Source organism: Peromyscus leucopus, chromosome 16_21 (assembly GCF_004664715.2).
Source record: "Peromyscus leucopus breed LL Stock chromosome 16_21, UCI_PerLeu_2.1, whole genome shotgun sequence".
Taxonomy (NCBI): Eukaryota; Metazoa; Chordata; class Mammalia; order Rodentia; family Cricetidae; genus Peromyscus; species Peromyscus leucopus.
The window spans coordinates 25,126,334-25,142,587 of record NC_051084.1 but is presented as its reverse complement, the minus strand read 5'-3'; the positions used below and the strand labels follow the sequence as shown (position 1 = coordinate 25,142,587).

The 16,254-nt window shown below is 44.3% G+C and overlaps 1 protein-coding gene across 5 annotated transcripts in view; it reads left to right on the top strand.

Annotated features, from left to right (window-relative positions):
* Fam13c (family with sequence similarity 13 member C) overlaps nt 1-16,254 on the top strand; it is a 107,656-nt gene that overhangs the window by 43,682 nt on the left and 47,720 nt on the right. For all 5 annotated transcript variants that reach the window (XM_028877257.2, XM_028877255.2, XM_028877258.2 and 2 more), the window contains one exon: nt 12,461-12,524. In XM_028877257.2, coding sequence (XP_028733090.1) covers nt 12,461-12,524 — 64 coding nt within the window. The remainder of the gene's footprint in view (nt 1-12,460; nt 12,525-16,254) is intronic.

The following is a 16,254-nucleotide window of genomic DNA, read 5'->3' as shown; positions in this document are numbered from 1 at the left end:
CCCAGTTTCAGAAGATCCCGGGCAAGAAGAATGGCCTTTGATGGCTTTCGCTGTTTCTGTGTTTGTGATCCTTCACATGAAAGGAAAAGCTGAACGCTTTGTTGCTTTATGGAAAGAGGAAGTTTTCTTGGCAGCTAGTTTTCCTTGGGGGATACATCCTTTTATCTTTTGTTTTGAGACAATGTGTGTGTGTGTGTGTGTGTGTGTGTGTGTGTGTGTGTGTGAATAGCTAATTTTTTTTTTTTTCATTTAGAGATTTTTAAATAGAAGTGAGCAGAGTCCTAATGAGTTCTGCTTGAAGGAGAAAGGACAATTAAGAACAGAGCTTTCTAGTAATACAAAGGATGCCACCCCCCTGTGCGGACTGTCCCAGGGCAGGCACTCTACACATTCCCACATGCTCTTCCTCATTAGTGAGCTGCCAGGGGTTTGTTTGGTGTTTTGTGAGAAAGGGCAGGGATGAAGGGGAAACTGCGAATAGCTGACTGGGCCGACGTGTCGAGACTCCCCGGTACACACTTGGGTCACCAGAGGGTCCTCTGAGTGTGTGCTGCTTTCAGCACACCCCCATCTCCTGCCTTTCCCACTTCCTCCTTCTCCTGGGAACATGCAGCAGTCGGTGAGATGAAAAGAACATTTCACTTAAGAAATTCATGGTTGGGGCTGGAGAGATGGCTCAGCGTTTAATAGCACTGACTGCCCTTTCAAGGGACTTGGGTTTAGTTCCCAGCATGCCCATGGCAGCTGTCTGTAATTCCAGTTCCAGGGGACCCGACACCCTCTTGCCCGCAAAATATCAATGTACATAAAATACAAATAAAATAAATTATCAAAAAAAAAAAGAAAGAAATTCATGGTCTTACAGGTGACCTTGCTCATGCACTGAAATTCCTGGTCCTTTTTATTTTGCTTATTTGTTTATTGGTTGATTGATAAAGAGTCTCATTAGCCATGGTTAGTCCCAAATATACTGTGTAGCTGAGGGTGCCCTTGAACTAGTGAGCTTCCTGTCTCCCCCTCTCAAGTTCTGGAATTACAGGTGTACACCTCTCTTCTTTTTTTTTAATTTAATATTTTTATTTTATAATTAATTTCACATATCAGCCACGGATTCCCCCGTCCTCCCTCCTCCCGCCCCCCAACCTCTCTGTTGCTGGAGGGCTTCTCTCAGGTTTAAGGTGGAAACTCGAGCCGTTGGGCGCCATTTGTTGCTGGAGGGCTTCTCTCCAGGTTCCACCAAGCCCCGCAGTCCCACAATCTACGTATAAAATAATCACTCAGATGCTTATATTACTTATAAACTGTATGGCCGTGGCAGGCTTCTTGCTAACTGTTTTTATATCTTAAATTAACCCATTTTTATAAATCTATACCTTGTCACGTGGCTGGTGGCTTACTGGCGTCTTTACATGTTGTTTGTCCTGGTCATGGGTGCAGTCTGTCTCTCCCCCTTCTTCCTGTTTCCCCAATTCTCCTTTCTCCTTGTCCCGCCTATACTTCCTGCCTGGTCACTGGCCATCAGTGTTTTATTTATATAGAGTGATATCCACAGCACCTCTCTTCTAATATAAAGAGCTAGTTCTGGTGATTTTTTTTAAAGGCTCTTTTGGTCCTCACATTGAAAATGCTCAGTGCTTGAGCTGTGTAAAATCTTAGACATAGATGGACAGTAGTTTAAGAAGGCGTCCTTGCTGACACAAGTGATAAAAGTCATTCCCCCTCTCTGTCCCGGAGAACAGAGTCCCACACCAAATTCGTGGACTGATGAAGAAGAAGATGCGTGATTATCAGGGGATGGAAACCCTGTTGGCATCTTCTGCTCCCCTCTTCCTTACCCTCCTCCTCCTCCTCTAAGAAACCCATCCTGGGCCATTTTCTACATTGTTAGCACTTTCTTTTTTTCTTTCTTTTTTTTTAGTTTTAGTTTTTCGAGACAGGGTTTCCCTGCGTAGCTTTGCCTTGCGCCTTTCCTGGATCTCGCTCTCTACAGGCTGGCCTCGAACTCACAAAGATCCGCCTGCCTCTGCCTCCCGAGTGCTGGGATTAAAGGCGTGCGCCACCACCACCCAGCCATTGTTAGCACTTTCACCTGACAGTGGTTAGTGACAAGGCAAAAGGGAAGCTCAGAGGCATTTTTTATTCACGATGACATTGACAGCAATAATAACAATAATAACTGAAACATTGGAAAATGCAGAAAATCGCCCAGGCGTTAAAGTCTTGTAAGTTTACCATTTATATAGAACGGCTGTTGGAATGTCCGCTTAGGCTTTTTTTGCTACCATTTCACTGTTGATCTAAAAAGGAATTGTGTGTGAAGGCGAGTTCCTGCTGTATTCAGATTTGACTTTCAAACCAGCCCCGGAGTAGACAGGACCACCAAGAATCCAGCCCCACCACCCCAGGACACTTATACGTATCCATGTGCTTGTTCAAGGTGAGAAAGCACCAAGCAGGCCGATGATCACAGCAGCAGGATAATTACCACAAGATGGGTTCACTTATGTCTAAAACGAACAGCCTTAGTTTCCAGAAATAAGCATGTGAACATCCAATTCCCCTAAGGAACATGTTTTATAAGCTTAGGTATCATGATTAAAAGTATTTCCAGGAGAAAGAACATGTTGTCCTTGACGTCTGAAAGTTTTGGAAGCCGTGTCAGCTTAATGTGGGATAGATTCAGGAGCAAAGGAGACAGAAGCGTGTGTGAGCTGAAACCCAAGTGAGGATGCTGGACAGCTGCTTCAGGGCTGTGGTCACGGCCACTTGGAAACCAGGAAGGTTACTTCTCACCTTCTCAGTGATGCCATGGCTACTCTTGTCAACAAAGTTGTCTCTTTTTAAGGTGTAAAATAAATACTACATTATATACAATAACATACAAAGCTCCCTTTCATCTACTCTTTGTATTTTTTTTTTCTTTAGTCCATAGCTGCCTGTGCTGGATTGGGGTTTTGAAGGATTAAGTGTGTGTGTATCTTTAAAACACGTTATACATAACATTGCTGTGTGTTTTGTCCCACTTAATTTTGTAGTTGCTGATTTTATGATATACTCTCATTCACATTTACTTTAAAAGATTTATTTTTATTTAAAAAATCATATGTGTGTGTGTGTTAGAGAGAGAAGGGGAAAGAGAGAGAGAGAGAGAGAGACAGAGACAGAGAGAGAGTCACGTGTGTGTGGGTACCTGCAGAGGTCAGAAGAGCATGTTGGATCCCTTAGAACTGGAGTTACAGGAGGTTATGAGCAGCCTGACATGGGTGCTAGGACCCAAACTCAGGTCCTCTGTAAGAGCAGCACATGTTTTTAACCAGTAAGCTGTCTGTTTCTTCTGCTTTTAGAGTAGAATTTTGATGGAAACTATGGCTTTTATGATTTAGCTTAGTTAGGAATAGAAAGTAAATATTAAAGATGGTTTTTATGTGGGGTCAGATGATGTTAAAAATCAGAGTCTGTAAGCCTGGTCATCCATTTCTCTGAGTGCTTTACTTCGTGGGTCAAATCAGAGGAAGTTTCTTCTCATACCCTTGAGTAACTTTGAGTCTCTGGAGAAGTCCAATAACCCAGAGTCATGACGAAGCACCCAGTACCCTGCAGGTGCTAAAAACAAAGGAAATTCCGAGGTCCTTTCAAGTGAGTGGGGTCTGGAGGTGAGAGGCTGAGAAGCAGAAGCAGGATAAGCTAAATGTTCGAGGCTTTTTAGACAATGCCTTGAAGTTGGCCTTGACACATGAGAAAAATTTTGGTCACACTCAGTCTAATGAATAAACCCCAACTCACATAAAGGAGTCCCTGGGAAGGGCCTAGGGAAATCTATCCAAGGCCCCAAGCTATGAAAAGAAGGGCCTTGGCAGTGTAGAGACCTAAATGCTAATTCTAGCTCTGCTTCTATCTTGGATAGAATCCGTTAACAAGGGAATGAAGAGGTTACTGTTGTTAAGGTTTAAATGAGAGATTGCACGCACAGTTTTGCTCCAACTCCAGCTTGTAGCAGGTGCTTAACTCACTGATACTGGTGGTCCTCTGGTGAGCACATCCTCATCCTCATCGAGGTTTCCTTCCAGCTCCACAGGACAGACCTATATTCTACCCACACCCCTCTTATTACTATCAGCCCTCTTCTCCCTCCTGTTTAATTCTACCCCTACCTCAGAGCCTAGGTCTTCAATCCCAACTTTCCATGTATTTTTCCTCTTTTTCAAACATAAATCTCTACATTGAAAATATATTCAGTTTTGAGTTAGCCATCTGGTCGACCTCAAGAGTTCTTTGGTTTGTCACTTCAAACAGTATAGATGCTTACTGTAATATTTTGGAGCAAGTGATTCTCTTTGTATTCATGAGATATACATTAAGATGCTTATTGTTTCCTAGGTAGGCAAAACCTTCCAGTCTAGGTGGCCCTTCATGGTCCTGTGACTCACATTTTATTATGTTCCCTTATCATAGGCTCTGTGTGGGGATACCTGCCCTGCTTCTGCCTACATCTCTTACAGAGCCCAGATCATGGCTCTACTCTTCTGTACATCCTTAAGTGAGACTTTTAATTTCTCTTTGGGTGAATAAAGAACTATGATTATCTTGGTACTGGTTGAATTTCTTGCTTTGCTAGTTGAGGTTCCAATGATTTTGATTTTTTTTCCCCCCTCAACTTGAATGGACGATAAATCCAAAAACATTTGTATGGAGCACACATGGGAAAAGTGGTCCTTGGTGGTGGTAGTGGCACTTGGAAAAGTCAATGTCAAGGAATGTGGTCCGATTATATAGTTTCTGCCTGTCATGCTGCTCTTGTTAGTGGGAGCCAAGTATCCCTAGGCTGTCCTGTCCACGTGGTTGTTTCTTGGCATTGTTAATCTGTGTGGAGAGGAAGATGAGTTGATGTTCTCTGAAAACAATAGGAAGGACTGATGATCTGTGCTGGCTAGTTTTAACTTTCAACATGATGAAACATAGCATCACCTGCAAAGAGAGCTCCAACTGAAAAATTCCCTAGGTTAGGTTGGCACATGAACATGTCTATGGGGGGTTATCTTGATTGCTGTGATTGGCAGGAAGACCCGCCTTATGCATGAATAGGCTGGGCTGGGCCCCTGAAATGTAAGAGTACAAAAAGCTAGCTGAGCATAAACATGTAGGCAGCATGCGTGCATTTAGAAATTGAAGCCCAATAAACTTTTGTACCACAGGTTGTAAGAGTATTTTTATCACAGCAACAGAGATGAATCTAGAAACAGGGTCTGATGGTAGACTATGAGGCTAGCTTCCTAGGGACAAATTGTCTGGCTCTACAGGTAGAAAGGGATCAGGCTAGATTCATGGAGTTCTGGCATCTCAGTGATAGGGAACTGACCTCTGAGGTGCCACATTTGGAGATCAGTGGTAAGAGCTTTTCATTGGTGCTAATTAGTTACTTTTCTATAGCTGTGCTAAGAGATCACGACCAAGTCAACTTATAGAAGAAAGAGTTTATTTTGGGGCCTATGGTTTAGAGGGTCAGAGTCCATGATGGTGGAGTGGAGGTGGCAGGCAGCTGGAGCAGCAGCTGAGAGTTCACATCTTGAACTGCAAGAAGGAGGCAGAGAGCACATTGAGACTAGGTCTTTTGAAACTTCACAGCTCACCCCCAAGTGACACAAGTCCTCCAGCAAGGCCACACCTCCTAATCCTTCCCAAACAGTTCACCAACTAGGGACCCAGTATTCAAACATGACCATGGCTTAAATATCAACTTCCAGGGAGAAGAAACTAATGGATCCAAATGAGACCAGATGGCGTAGAAAAGGAAGTTGCTTTCAGAAAATGTGGGCTAGGGATGGAATGTGTTGGGTAGCCAGTGTTGGGTGACTTGGCCTCAGGAGAACCAGGAGCTGGAGAAAGAAGAGAATTAAGCACTAGTTGTGTGATAACCACAAACACGAGTTTGGTGTGCCTTGTCAAATTCGAGGGAGACAGAGTTACAGGGAGGTGGGGACTGCTCTGCCTGGATTCTTTGCTCACTCACCCTGGCCTCTCAGACTGACCCTAAACCAAGATCTGTTCTTTATGAGATAGGTCCAGATCAACAGGACAAGGAAGGCCGAGTGAACCCCACTCAGAGGTTCTTTTCAGCCACATCCACAGCTACTTGCCCTCTTCCCCTCTGCTGCTCCTGAGGCTGGCCAGGAGGTCCCGGATCACTGTTCTCTTCTGCTCCGGGTAGTGGTGTGGTCCTGGTTCCTTCTGTTGTCTGTTCTAGTCCACCAACATGAGGGGTATATCTATTCCAAGGAAGCTGAGGTATCTTGTGTTTGAGGATTTCCTGAATGCCTTCAGGAAAAAAATCTCTCTTTCGCGAGTATTGTGTTCCCCTGGGAGGCCATGCCAGAAACAGAGAGTCTGCCTGGCACTGGTCACCTACTGGGCTATTGCCCCTGGGCTCTTAGGATAATGCTTTCTTATTAGGAATCCCCGGAATTGCTTGGTTACCACTCTATAACTCTGGACATTTTGATTTAGGAGGCCTAGAGTAAATCAAATCTATCCCTGTTTTATTATAGTGGATGACCCTAATCTCCATGAAACTGTAAGGTGGGGCCTGAGTCCTTAGTTACTGGGAGTGCGTGTTATTAGGGGATCAGCATCCTGGGTCTAGCCAGGACATCTTCGTCCCCTCAAGAGGAATTTGTTGACCTGGACAAGCAGATGTATGAGTTCCCAGTCAGTTGATGAACATCTGTCTTTTGACTTCTAATTTTTCTATGTGTGGGTGTCAGTCTGTGATAATTTTCAAACTTGGTGTCTTTCAAGTTGAAACCTCTGCTATTTGATCTTCATGATTTAGCTCGGAAGTTTATAAAGAACCAATAAGAAGGCCTGGAGAAATGGCTCAGCAGGTAAGAGAGCTGGCTGTTCTTGCAGAAGGCCCAAATTCAGGTTCTAGTCCCCATGTTGGGCAGCTCACAACTGCCTGTAACTCCAGCTCCAGGGGACTTGATGTCTTCTTCTGGCTTCTGTGGCACCTGCATTTATTTGCACATGGCCCCAAGCAGGATACATATAGTTAAGACTAGATAAGTAAGAGAATGTCTTTGGTGTGTTCTAGACCTTTATAATGCTGGTGCCAAGGGTGGTGAGCGTTGCTAATATAATAGGGCTGGCGTTTCCTGGCATCTTGTCTGTGTCTACATCTAGAGCTATTGTGTGATGTGAAGAATGTTGTGCTCAGGGTTGCCCTCTTGGGATAGACCTTTTGTTTTCAAAAGAGTTTCAGGAAACGACAGTCATCCCACCAGTATACATTCCTGCATCCCAAGTGCTGCTTCCTGATCCAGAGGCTTACTGAAGTCAGTGGAATACCTCAAATCTTGAGATGAGATCTGAGGTCGGCCCTGTTCAGTCCTGAGGCCCACTTCACGGTGAAGTGTTCTGAACACAGTTAGGTGCTTAACTGCCTCTCTTTCTGCCCAGGTTCTTTGCATTACGGATTAGTCAGGTGCTGGCTAGTCCTTAGTCTTCTCAGGGAAGAAATGTTGCTTGCTTGTGGAAGTGAGAGCCATTGCAGCCTGCAGACTTTGCTGGTGTGCCTCAGGGAGAGGAAGGAACACGGGTTATGCACACTTGGTAATTTATCAGAATTGGCAGCTGTTCAGGACTCAGAGATGAATACTTTGTTATCAATATGTGCATACCTATTCTATACCAAAATCTTGATTCCTGCCCCACAGAGCTTACCATCAAAAGTAAGTGACTATTAAGTGATTGTAAAAATGTAGAATTATGAGTTGAGTAGTTTCCTATGTCTACTCAACAATTCACATAAAAGGAAGACATGATTGGGAGGTACATACGTGGTATCTAAAGGACAAATGAGTTAATTCAGAGACAAAGAAGGTTGGGAAGGAGGAGTGTGGTTAGGCACAAGGACATCCTGCCTGAAGGCATGAGCTTGGAAGGAGCACAGTCAGTGTGAGGAACTGGAGGAATGCCCTTTTAACCACAGCACAGATGGGGCAGGGCATTCGTGGAGGGCGAAGGGGTGGGCAAGGCAAAATCCTTCAGATGTCCCAAGACACCGTGAGCATCGGGGAGTGCTCCTCCGGGGAGTGCTCCTCTGGGGAGTGCTCCTCTGGGGAGTCTTCGGAACACCGTTAGATGTTCGTCCTTTACTCTTCCCGCCCGTGCTGGCTAGCTCATTCGACAGCCACTGGTGAATCCTTAGTAGATCTTCTCAGAACTGGACTCTTGGAGTGCAGTGGACAGAGGGCAGTGAGTGGCCAGATCTGGTGTGTGGCGTGCTCTGGGGAAGGAAGGGTAGGAAGACCAAAAGGAAGCCTTTGTTATTCCAGGGAGAGATGATAGTAGCTTTGCATAAGACGGCAGTGGGGGTGGAGGGTGTGGAGCAGAGAGGGGACAGATAAACAGGTTATTTGCGGTAAGAAATTGAAGTACTGGGAACATACTGGCTGTTGGGCTTGAGAGAGATAAAGTTCACAGGATTTTAGCTGCTATCAGCCGCTGGCTAGATGGAAGCTTTTTGTTGATTGAGACAGGACTCTACTGTTTGCTAATTATAGTTAAAATGTTGATTTTAAAAATAAAATCCTGAGCTAAAATATAACCTTTCTTTCACAAATTATCGCATCCTGTGGTTGGACATTGTCATGGGGCCAAGAAAAATATTTTAGTGCTTAGTTGGTTTTGCTGTTTTGAATTCCCGTACACCTCCCCAGAGAGGCCCGCTGCGGATGGCCGTGCAGCCTGACTCAGCACATGCTTCAGGGATCCAGCAACATGGGAACGCCAGTCTTTAAAGCTGCCCTTCGGTGGGCTGTCCACATGCTCACAAGCGCAGATTCTGGGCAGAAACCATTTTAACATCAGCACGCAATTAATTCCTGTTGTATTTCTCTATTGAAGTGTTTTTATTTTGAGTATTAGTATTTTTATTTTACTGAATCATGGTGATAGGGGTGTTTTAGGTGCTGATGGTAGAAGCCTAACAGTAGTGGTAACTTCGTGGTAACAGTGGTGGTGTTGCTCATAGTGAGGTTGGAGGTATTGCTTGTGGTGGTATCGATGTTTCTGGTGGCGATGGTGGATATGTTGCTCATGGCGATGTTGGAGGTGTTGGTTGTGATGCTCTTAGTGATGACGGTCTCTGTAATGGTAATGCTGCTGATGGTGGCAATGAGGGTGGGAGTGAATGGTGACGGTGGCAGCCACAGTCGCGACCGCAGTGATGGTGTCTGTGATGAATGAGGCATCGGTGTGGCGGACTACTGTCAGGCTCTGAGGAGTACACGCTGCATGACCCTTTGCCTAGGCCTTGGCTAGGAGTCAAAGTTGTGATGGGGTTGGCAGCGAGTTCTGCATTGCCCATCTTTGCCTTCCAGAAGCATGGGTTTGATGGAGGCCTGTAGCCGTTCGCCCGCAGTTGTGGATGGAGGGAGGTAGTAGAACTGGGTGGAGCGTTTCACTGTGGAGCAGGTATCATGTATTGGCGGACCGTACATGGCTGGAGCAGTATCTTAAGGGTGTGGGGGAGGGAGGCTTGAACTCCGCTCCATTCTTGTTTCCTCAGTTACTACCGAGCTTTTCCAGCGAGTCGTCTTCTTTCTTTCTCCTCCTCACTGTGACCTTTAATGCTCTTAGGTCAGGCTGTCATTCTCCCTGTCTCTGGGTGATTGGCACTTGCTGGCTGTGGGGGTTGACGAGTTCTCCTGAGAGTCCTGGATTCCGTGTCTTGCTTTTCTTTCCTCCTTTGATCCTGGCATCTGGTGAGTCATAGGTCATGGTTGGCTTGTTTATTTTTTTTATGTCCTCTCTCCTTTGGTGAAAATACAGGGCCTAGGGCTGGAGAGATGGCTTGGCAGTTGGGAACACTGGCTGCCCTTCCAGAGGACCCAGTTGGATTCCTAGCCACCCACAGGATGGCTAGCAACCAGTAACTCCAGCCCTAGGGGCTCTGATGATGCCCTTTTCTGACCGCTGTGGGTACCAGGCACACATGTGGTACATGGACATACATGCAGACAAAACATCCATACACATGAAAGTAGAAAGCTTCAAAAGGAAAGGACATACAGATTCTGTGACAGTAGATTTTCTGTGCACTGCCCTCTCCCTGCACCTGATCTAGATTATGGGATAGAATCGATGCTTACTAAATACTTGTTCAATGAATAATGAAATTATTTAGCTGCCCTTCCTCCTATGGGGTCGGCGTGTGTAATAATGCTAATCGCATGTGGTGCTCTTGAGGGTTAAATGAAGAAATTTGATTAAATCACCTGGCCTGTCCAGCCCGACGCACGAGGGCTGGTGAAGTCTTGAATTTCTCTTGACAATTTGCTTTCCTAAAACTTTTTTGTCTTTGGTAGCTACAGAACGAGTCCTGGTTAGCTTCTTGTCTCTGCTGGTGCTTCTCCATGTTCCTCATGACTTTCTGTTTTTTACTTTCTTCATCAGGCCCAGGAGCCAAACCCCAGGGCCTTTGCCATGCAAGGGCTTTGCCAATGAGCTAAAGCCCAACTCTTATGACTTGTCTGTGATTTTGTCTTCTACCTGGCTAGTTCTAAAGAAGATAGTAATTGCTACCTCATAGGATATGAAGGGCTGTTCATCAGTAATGCTTACTGTTACTGCCAACTGTATAAAAACAGCCAAGGGAGTCTAGAGTCACATAACACACCACACTAGAATCATTATGTAATTATGGTGACTAAGGGCATATTTTTCTAATAAAGTTTTGTTAAGCTGAAAGATAAGCCAGCGTCCATGTCAGATGACTCACATCTGCCTGTAGCACCAGTCCCCAGAGGTTGCAACAATGTCTTCTGGCCTCTTTGTACCCTTCACTCGTGTGCACATTCCCGTTACAGGCACATGTACCCACGATTTAAAATAAATCTTAGAAACACCACACTCCTGCTTCCCTTGGTTTACAGCAACCATGGAGTGTAGTTGGTGAACCACTGTAGATGAGAAAGAACTCAGGACCCATTCAAAGTTTTGAAAAGATGGGAAGGCTTAATCCCTGTCCCCAAGAGTCCTTTTACTACCTTGCCATATTGGTGCCTCAGGGGACTGAAGGATGTGGGGCAGGTGAGCCTGCAAGTCCTCCTTACTCTCTGCTCACCGTGGCTGCCTGGGCTTAACCTGGTGACTGGGCCCCGGTCTTCTGATGACTATAGGAGGAAGATGCTGGTCCTGTGCAGATGTGGAAAGCATTCTCAACGTGCTCTTCACTGCCTTTGTGTTTGGCCTCTGCTTTAGATGCTGTTGGAAGCCAATTGTTGGCACGATTAGCCCAACTCGTAGTTAGAAAGAAAATCTCACTTACTATCCTGAAGAAGTTAGGCCTATGGTGTTGCTCAGTGTACGTTATTGAGTGGGTCATGACGTGCTGAACTCATTAACCGTGGTAGCCATTCAGAGAATGTTTTGTCTTTAATATTCAGATTGACTCAGCATGCTGGTAATAAATGATTATGTCTGCAAATAAGTCTTTTTAAAATGAGTAACTTATGGACTAAACATCTGACACCATATTCATTAAGACAGCTGGCCTTTTTAATAAAAACTGTAATTTGTTTATTATATAATAACATAGGAACTCTTGGAGAAAAACTTGAATGTGGCCTAACATATGCCATTGGGCATAGAATTTGACAAGTCTGGATTTCGACCCGAGCATCTATCAGGAGTAGGATTTCTTGTTTTGTTCTTAAACTAAAAGCATGGGACTCCAAGTCATGTGCCTTGCTTCGGGTCCTTTTTCTTCTATTGGGAGATCTTTATGGCAAAACTCAGCTTCGCTATCTAGCCAGCAATGACTGTAACATTTGTTGTGTAAATTAAGTGATAGGACAAAACTTTTGTGAGTGTGTGTGTCTACTTTGGTGTCTACTATGGTGTGTGTGTGTGTGTGTGTGTGAGAGAGAGAGAGAGGGGGGGGGGTACTAGAGTACACATGTGGAGGTCACAGGGCAACCATGGGGATGGGTCCATTCCTTCTACTTATTACAGTGGTCTCTCTATTGTTAGGCACTGCATATACCAGCAAGAGGAAGGTAAGAGGGCCTTCTCAGAGAGGGGATATGTGAGCTGAGCTCATGATTGTATGACAAGAGCCAGTTGTGTGAAGATCTGGGTAAAGCATCCCAGACCCAGGGTGGCTGGAGGTGCAGGGTTTGAAATAGAATAGGGATCTTATGCTCAGGGAACAGAGGTGGCCAGGGTGACTGAGTAGTGGGGCCAGAGAAACAACGGAGAGCACCAGGGTCAGAGAGGCTGGCGGGGCTCACCCACTCTGCATTCCAGACCACTGAAGGAGGTTAAATGTTACCCTCCGATAGGTAGAGTGCCACTTGGGATTTCCAACAGGAACATGGCCAGATCTGTAGCCACGAGCTTCAAACGTGAGTTGTTGAAATGGTTCTTTCAAATAGACATAATTTTCCTTTATATTTTGTAGAGTAGACCAGAGGGCTGCCATTTGGCCAAAGGATGCTTTTGGAACTCAGCAGGACTTCCATGAGGTAGGTGGAATGACCACGGCTGATGCAAACATGAGCTGGCCAGTCTTGGAATTGCCTGTTCCTTTCACAGCACCAGAAAGTCTTTCCAATTAAAACTTTAAATCCTTTCGCTCTTAAGTGAACTTTTACATCGTGGTAATGAAATGTTGCTTCGCTGAATGTTCTTCCTTGTGTTGGAGCGAACAAGCTTAAAATAGTAGTTTTGAGAATGCTCACCACACCTTGGACCTCACCCAAGTCCAGCTATCATTTCTTTGTATACTTTCCAAACTTTGCTTTGGGATTATATAACCAGGGCTGTGATAATTAAAATTTGTGGAACTTTTTTTTCCTGATTGAATTTATCTGGATTTATTTCCCTTTCCCTGTTTCCCACTGGCTGGTGTTTGCAGCCTCAAACATAATCGGGCTTCTTGTTTCATTCACTGAGCATAATAAAATTTGATGTCTGCACCCTAGTTTTCTTCATATGCTTTGAGATATGGGAGCCATGTTTTCTAGTCCAAATAGCATCCCATTACACTGGAAAGCACATTAGTTAGCTCATTCTAGAGTTTCTTTGAAATATGTAATTGGGTTGTAATGTCAGAAATCAGTATAAGATAATTAGATCACCTGCTGTTATGAATGCCTTGGCTTAAGACACTGGTTTGGAATACTCATCTGGTTTCTCTTGTCCTCATTAAGTTGGAGCAGTGGGTGGTATGTGGTGTCTCTGATTAGGATCATAGCAAAGAAAATAAATAGACATGATACTCAGATGCCCAGAAGAGAAATAAACAGCTTCAGGCAGATTGTTAATTCAGCATTTTGAAGACATGTCTCTCTTTTATCCCTCAATTCTGTAACCCCATAAAAGGCATTTAAATATTTAGGTGGTTTTCTTTTTCCCTTCTTTAATGTTTTATTCTTATTATCATTATTTTGGTAGACTTTGGTAGAAATTCATAACTAAAGGTAAACCAGGTGTCTGGTTAAGCCAAATTAAATCGCTAAATCTATAACAAACAAGAATGCAGAAAGCTGTTATTTTGTGTGTGTGTGTGTGTGTGTGTGTGTGCGCGCGTGCGCAAAGACCCATTCTTCAGATTACACATGACTCATAGTGGAAAGAGTTGCGAGTTTTAAGGAAAAGAGCTATGAGCCTGAATCAGCACACACACCCCTCTTCCCTTCTGTGAGTAAGCAGAGTGCTCTACGTGACGCCGCACCAGATCGTTTCAATGCTCATGACTGGAAAGGTGATATGTCTGGAAGAGCTTTCCAGGCTCTGGGAGAAGCTGGTTCTAGAGATTGGCAATGAGGGGAATACTGAGATGGCTTGAGCAGTTGCTGAAAGCTCTGCTTGAGAACCCACTTGTCTGCTCTCCTTCACTGCATCATGTCTGCAGAGGGCATGAACTGTGTGTGCATGGGCCTTGGACTTCTGATTGGAGACCTGGGCCAAGTCCAGGCTAAGGTGGTTGGATCCATCGGACCAGGTGTGGGAACACAGAATAACACATGTGCTCGGAATGGTTTTGTTCCGGTCCATGGGGCAGGCTGTATGTGCACGCTCCCATTCTTCCGGGCAGGCTCTGCTGTGATGAAAGTTTGGGACTTGGAGAGAGATTGTAGAGAAGCTAGAAGTGGGGGCAGCCGAAGTGAGGTTAAGACCTTGGTATGAGGGATGGTCTGGTCACACTCACTGCTGAAAGCATCCCAGAGAGTGAAAATCTAAAATGTATATTAAACTTAACAGAACACTAAGCTCTTTTACAAAAGAACTCTATTACATTTTTCTAAGTGATGGTCCAATGGGGCGCGCGTGTGCGTGCCGTGCCGTGTGTGTGTGTGTGTGTGTGTGTGTGTGTGTGTGTGTGTGTGTGTGTATGTATGTATGTGTATTATTGTTTTAATGAATGCAGAATGTACATACAGAAAAGTATTCCTAGGAAGTGTATGACCAGTATCACTTTTCTCCATCCGTCTGGAGTGTCTAATTTTTGACTTTGGGTCTCTTGATAGGATTCTGGCCTCTATTCCACACTCTTCAGGTGCCTCTAGGGCTGTGAATCAGCGTTCAAACACACAACTGTGTATCTGCCATTCACCAAGCTGTCTGGTTCTATCCCTGTAAGATACCCAGACTGGAAAAGGGTGTTTCTCACCCATTTTCATCTTCTGTCTGGGCTATTCCACCATCTCCATATTATTAATAGATCATTAGATCCAAAAATTACTTTAAAGCTAGAATTAGGGAAAACAATGTTTTTTAACCCCCTATACCTCATAAATTCCATGTCTGATTACATTTCCATGAAGGAACTGACAGATTGATAAAGGAACCTAATGGAGTCCCTCTCCACCAAGCAATCGTGCCATGCTGGGCTTTTGAGAGACTGTTAGTTGGTTCTAGCAGGGAAGTGCAGCTTCTCATGTTCCATTGACAGAAGAATGGTTCCTCTCCATAGAAGAAGGTTAGCTTCCTTGCTTAGCATGCTGCTTCAGGAGAGGGATACACGAAGTGATGGGGAAGAGAAGGGATCAGCCAGCTAGCCACCCAGAGCAGCTGCGTCAACCCTGGTGACCCATTGGGTGGCAGATGTCACAGCTCTTACCCAAACCCTAGATTAGATGTCACAGAATATCAACTAATTTGCATTTTGGATCTGTCAGACTGGACAGGCCAGGGAGGGGACATTTCACATTCAAGCAACAGCAGAATACCATTGTAATTTTCAGGACTGGTCAATGTGATAAGATATAGATAATTATGAGCATGAAACCAATACTCAATCATCTCCTGATCTCACTAAAAAGCTTAACTCTGAGCCATAGTAATTGTGCGAAGATGATACACTTTTAAGTACTCATAAAAAAATCATCATGAAATGTTATTGCTCCCTTCACACACAGGGCTGTTGCAAAGTATCTGTTGAGTTATGTTTATTTTTGTAACTCAGCACCAGCCTCAGCATTATATGCCTTGTTTCTCCAGTATAAAGATAACTTAATTCTTGAATTTTGTTAAAAGCTCAACAGTGGAACATTCGACTGCTCTTTTTGGCCTTTGCACATGTCTCTATATGTGTCACTGTGAGGACGTATGCTAGCATGTGTCCATATTAGCATCTAGAATGTATGATCGCGATATTTTGGTGCCAGGCCATGCAGACCTGGAGAAGATGCAGTTATCTCTTGATAGCCTTCGGGGATTGGCTCCAGGACCTCCACGCCAGTTAAAAAAGCCTGGATTACTAACCCCTTATGTAAAATGGTATGGTATTCATGAGCAACCTTTGCACAGCTTCCTGTGTACTATATACCGTTGCTAGATTGCTTATTACCTGACACAAGATACATTCTAAGTGAGTAATTGTTATACTGCATTGCTAACGTAATGCAGATTCGGTGTGCATCAAATACAGACAATTTAAAAATTATATTGTTGACCTGTGGTGGGTTAAATTCATGGATGCAAAAAAAAAAAAATCACAAATTTGAAAGACTATCTTTGCTGTTGGATTGAAATATCTTTCTTCTTTAAAATTGCTTTAATTCTGAGAAATTAAGCCTGTGAAAGCCTCCTTCAAGATTCCTGTGGTGGCTGAGAAGTATTCCTTCTGTTAGAATAGACAGCTGCCCTTTTCAATTTAAGTGAAAACCCAGCCTATCAAGTTGGGTCTTAGTTCAGGTTCTATTGAAGAACATTTTGAAGTTTCTGAGATTCTTTTCCTATGACAAAAGG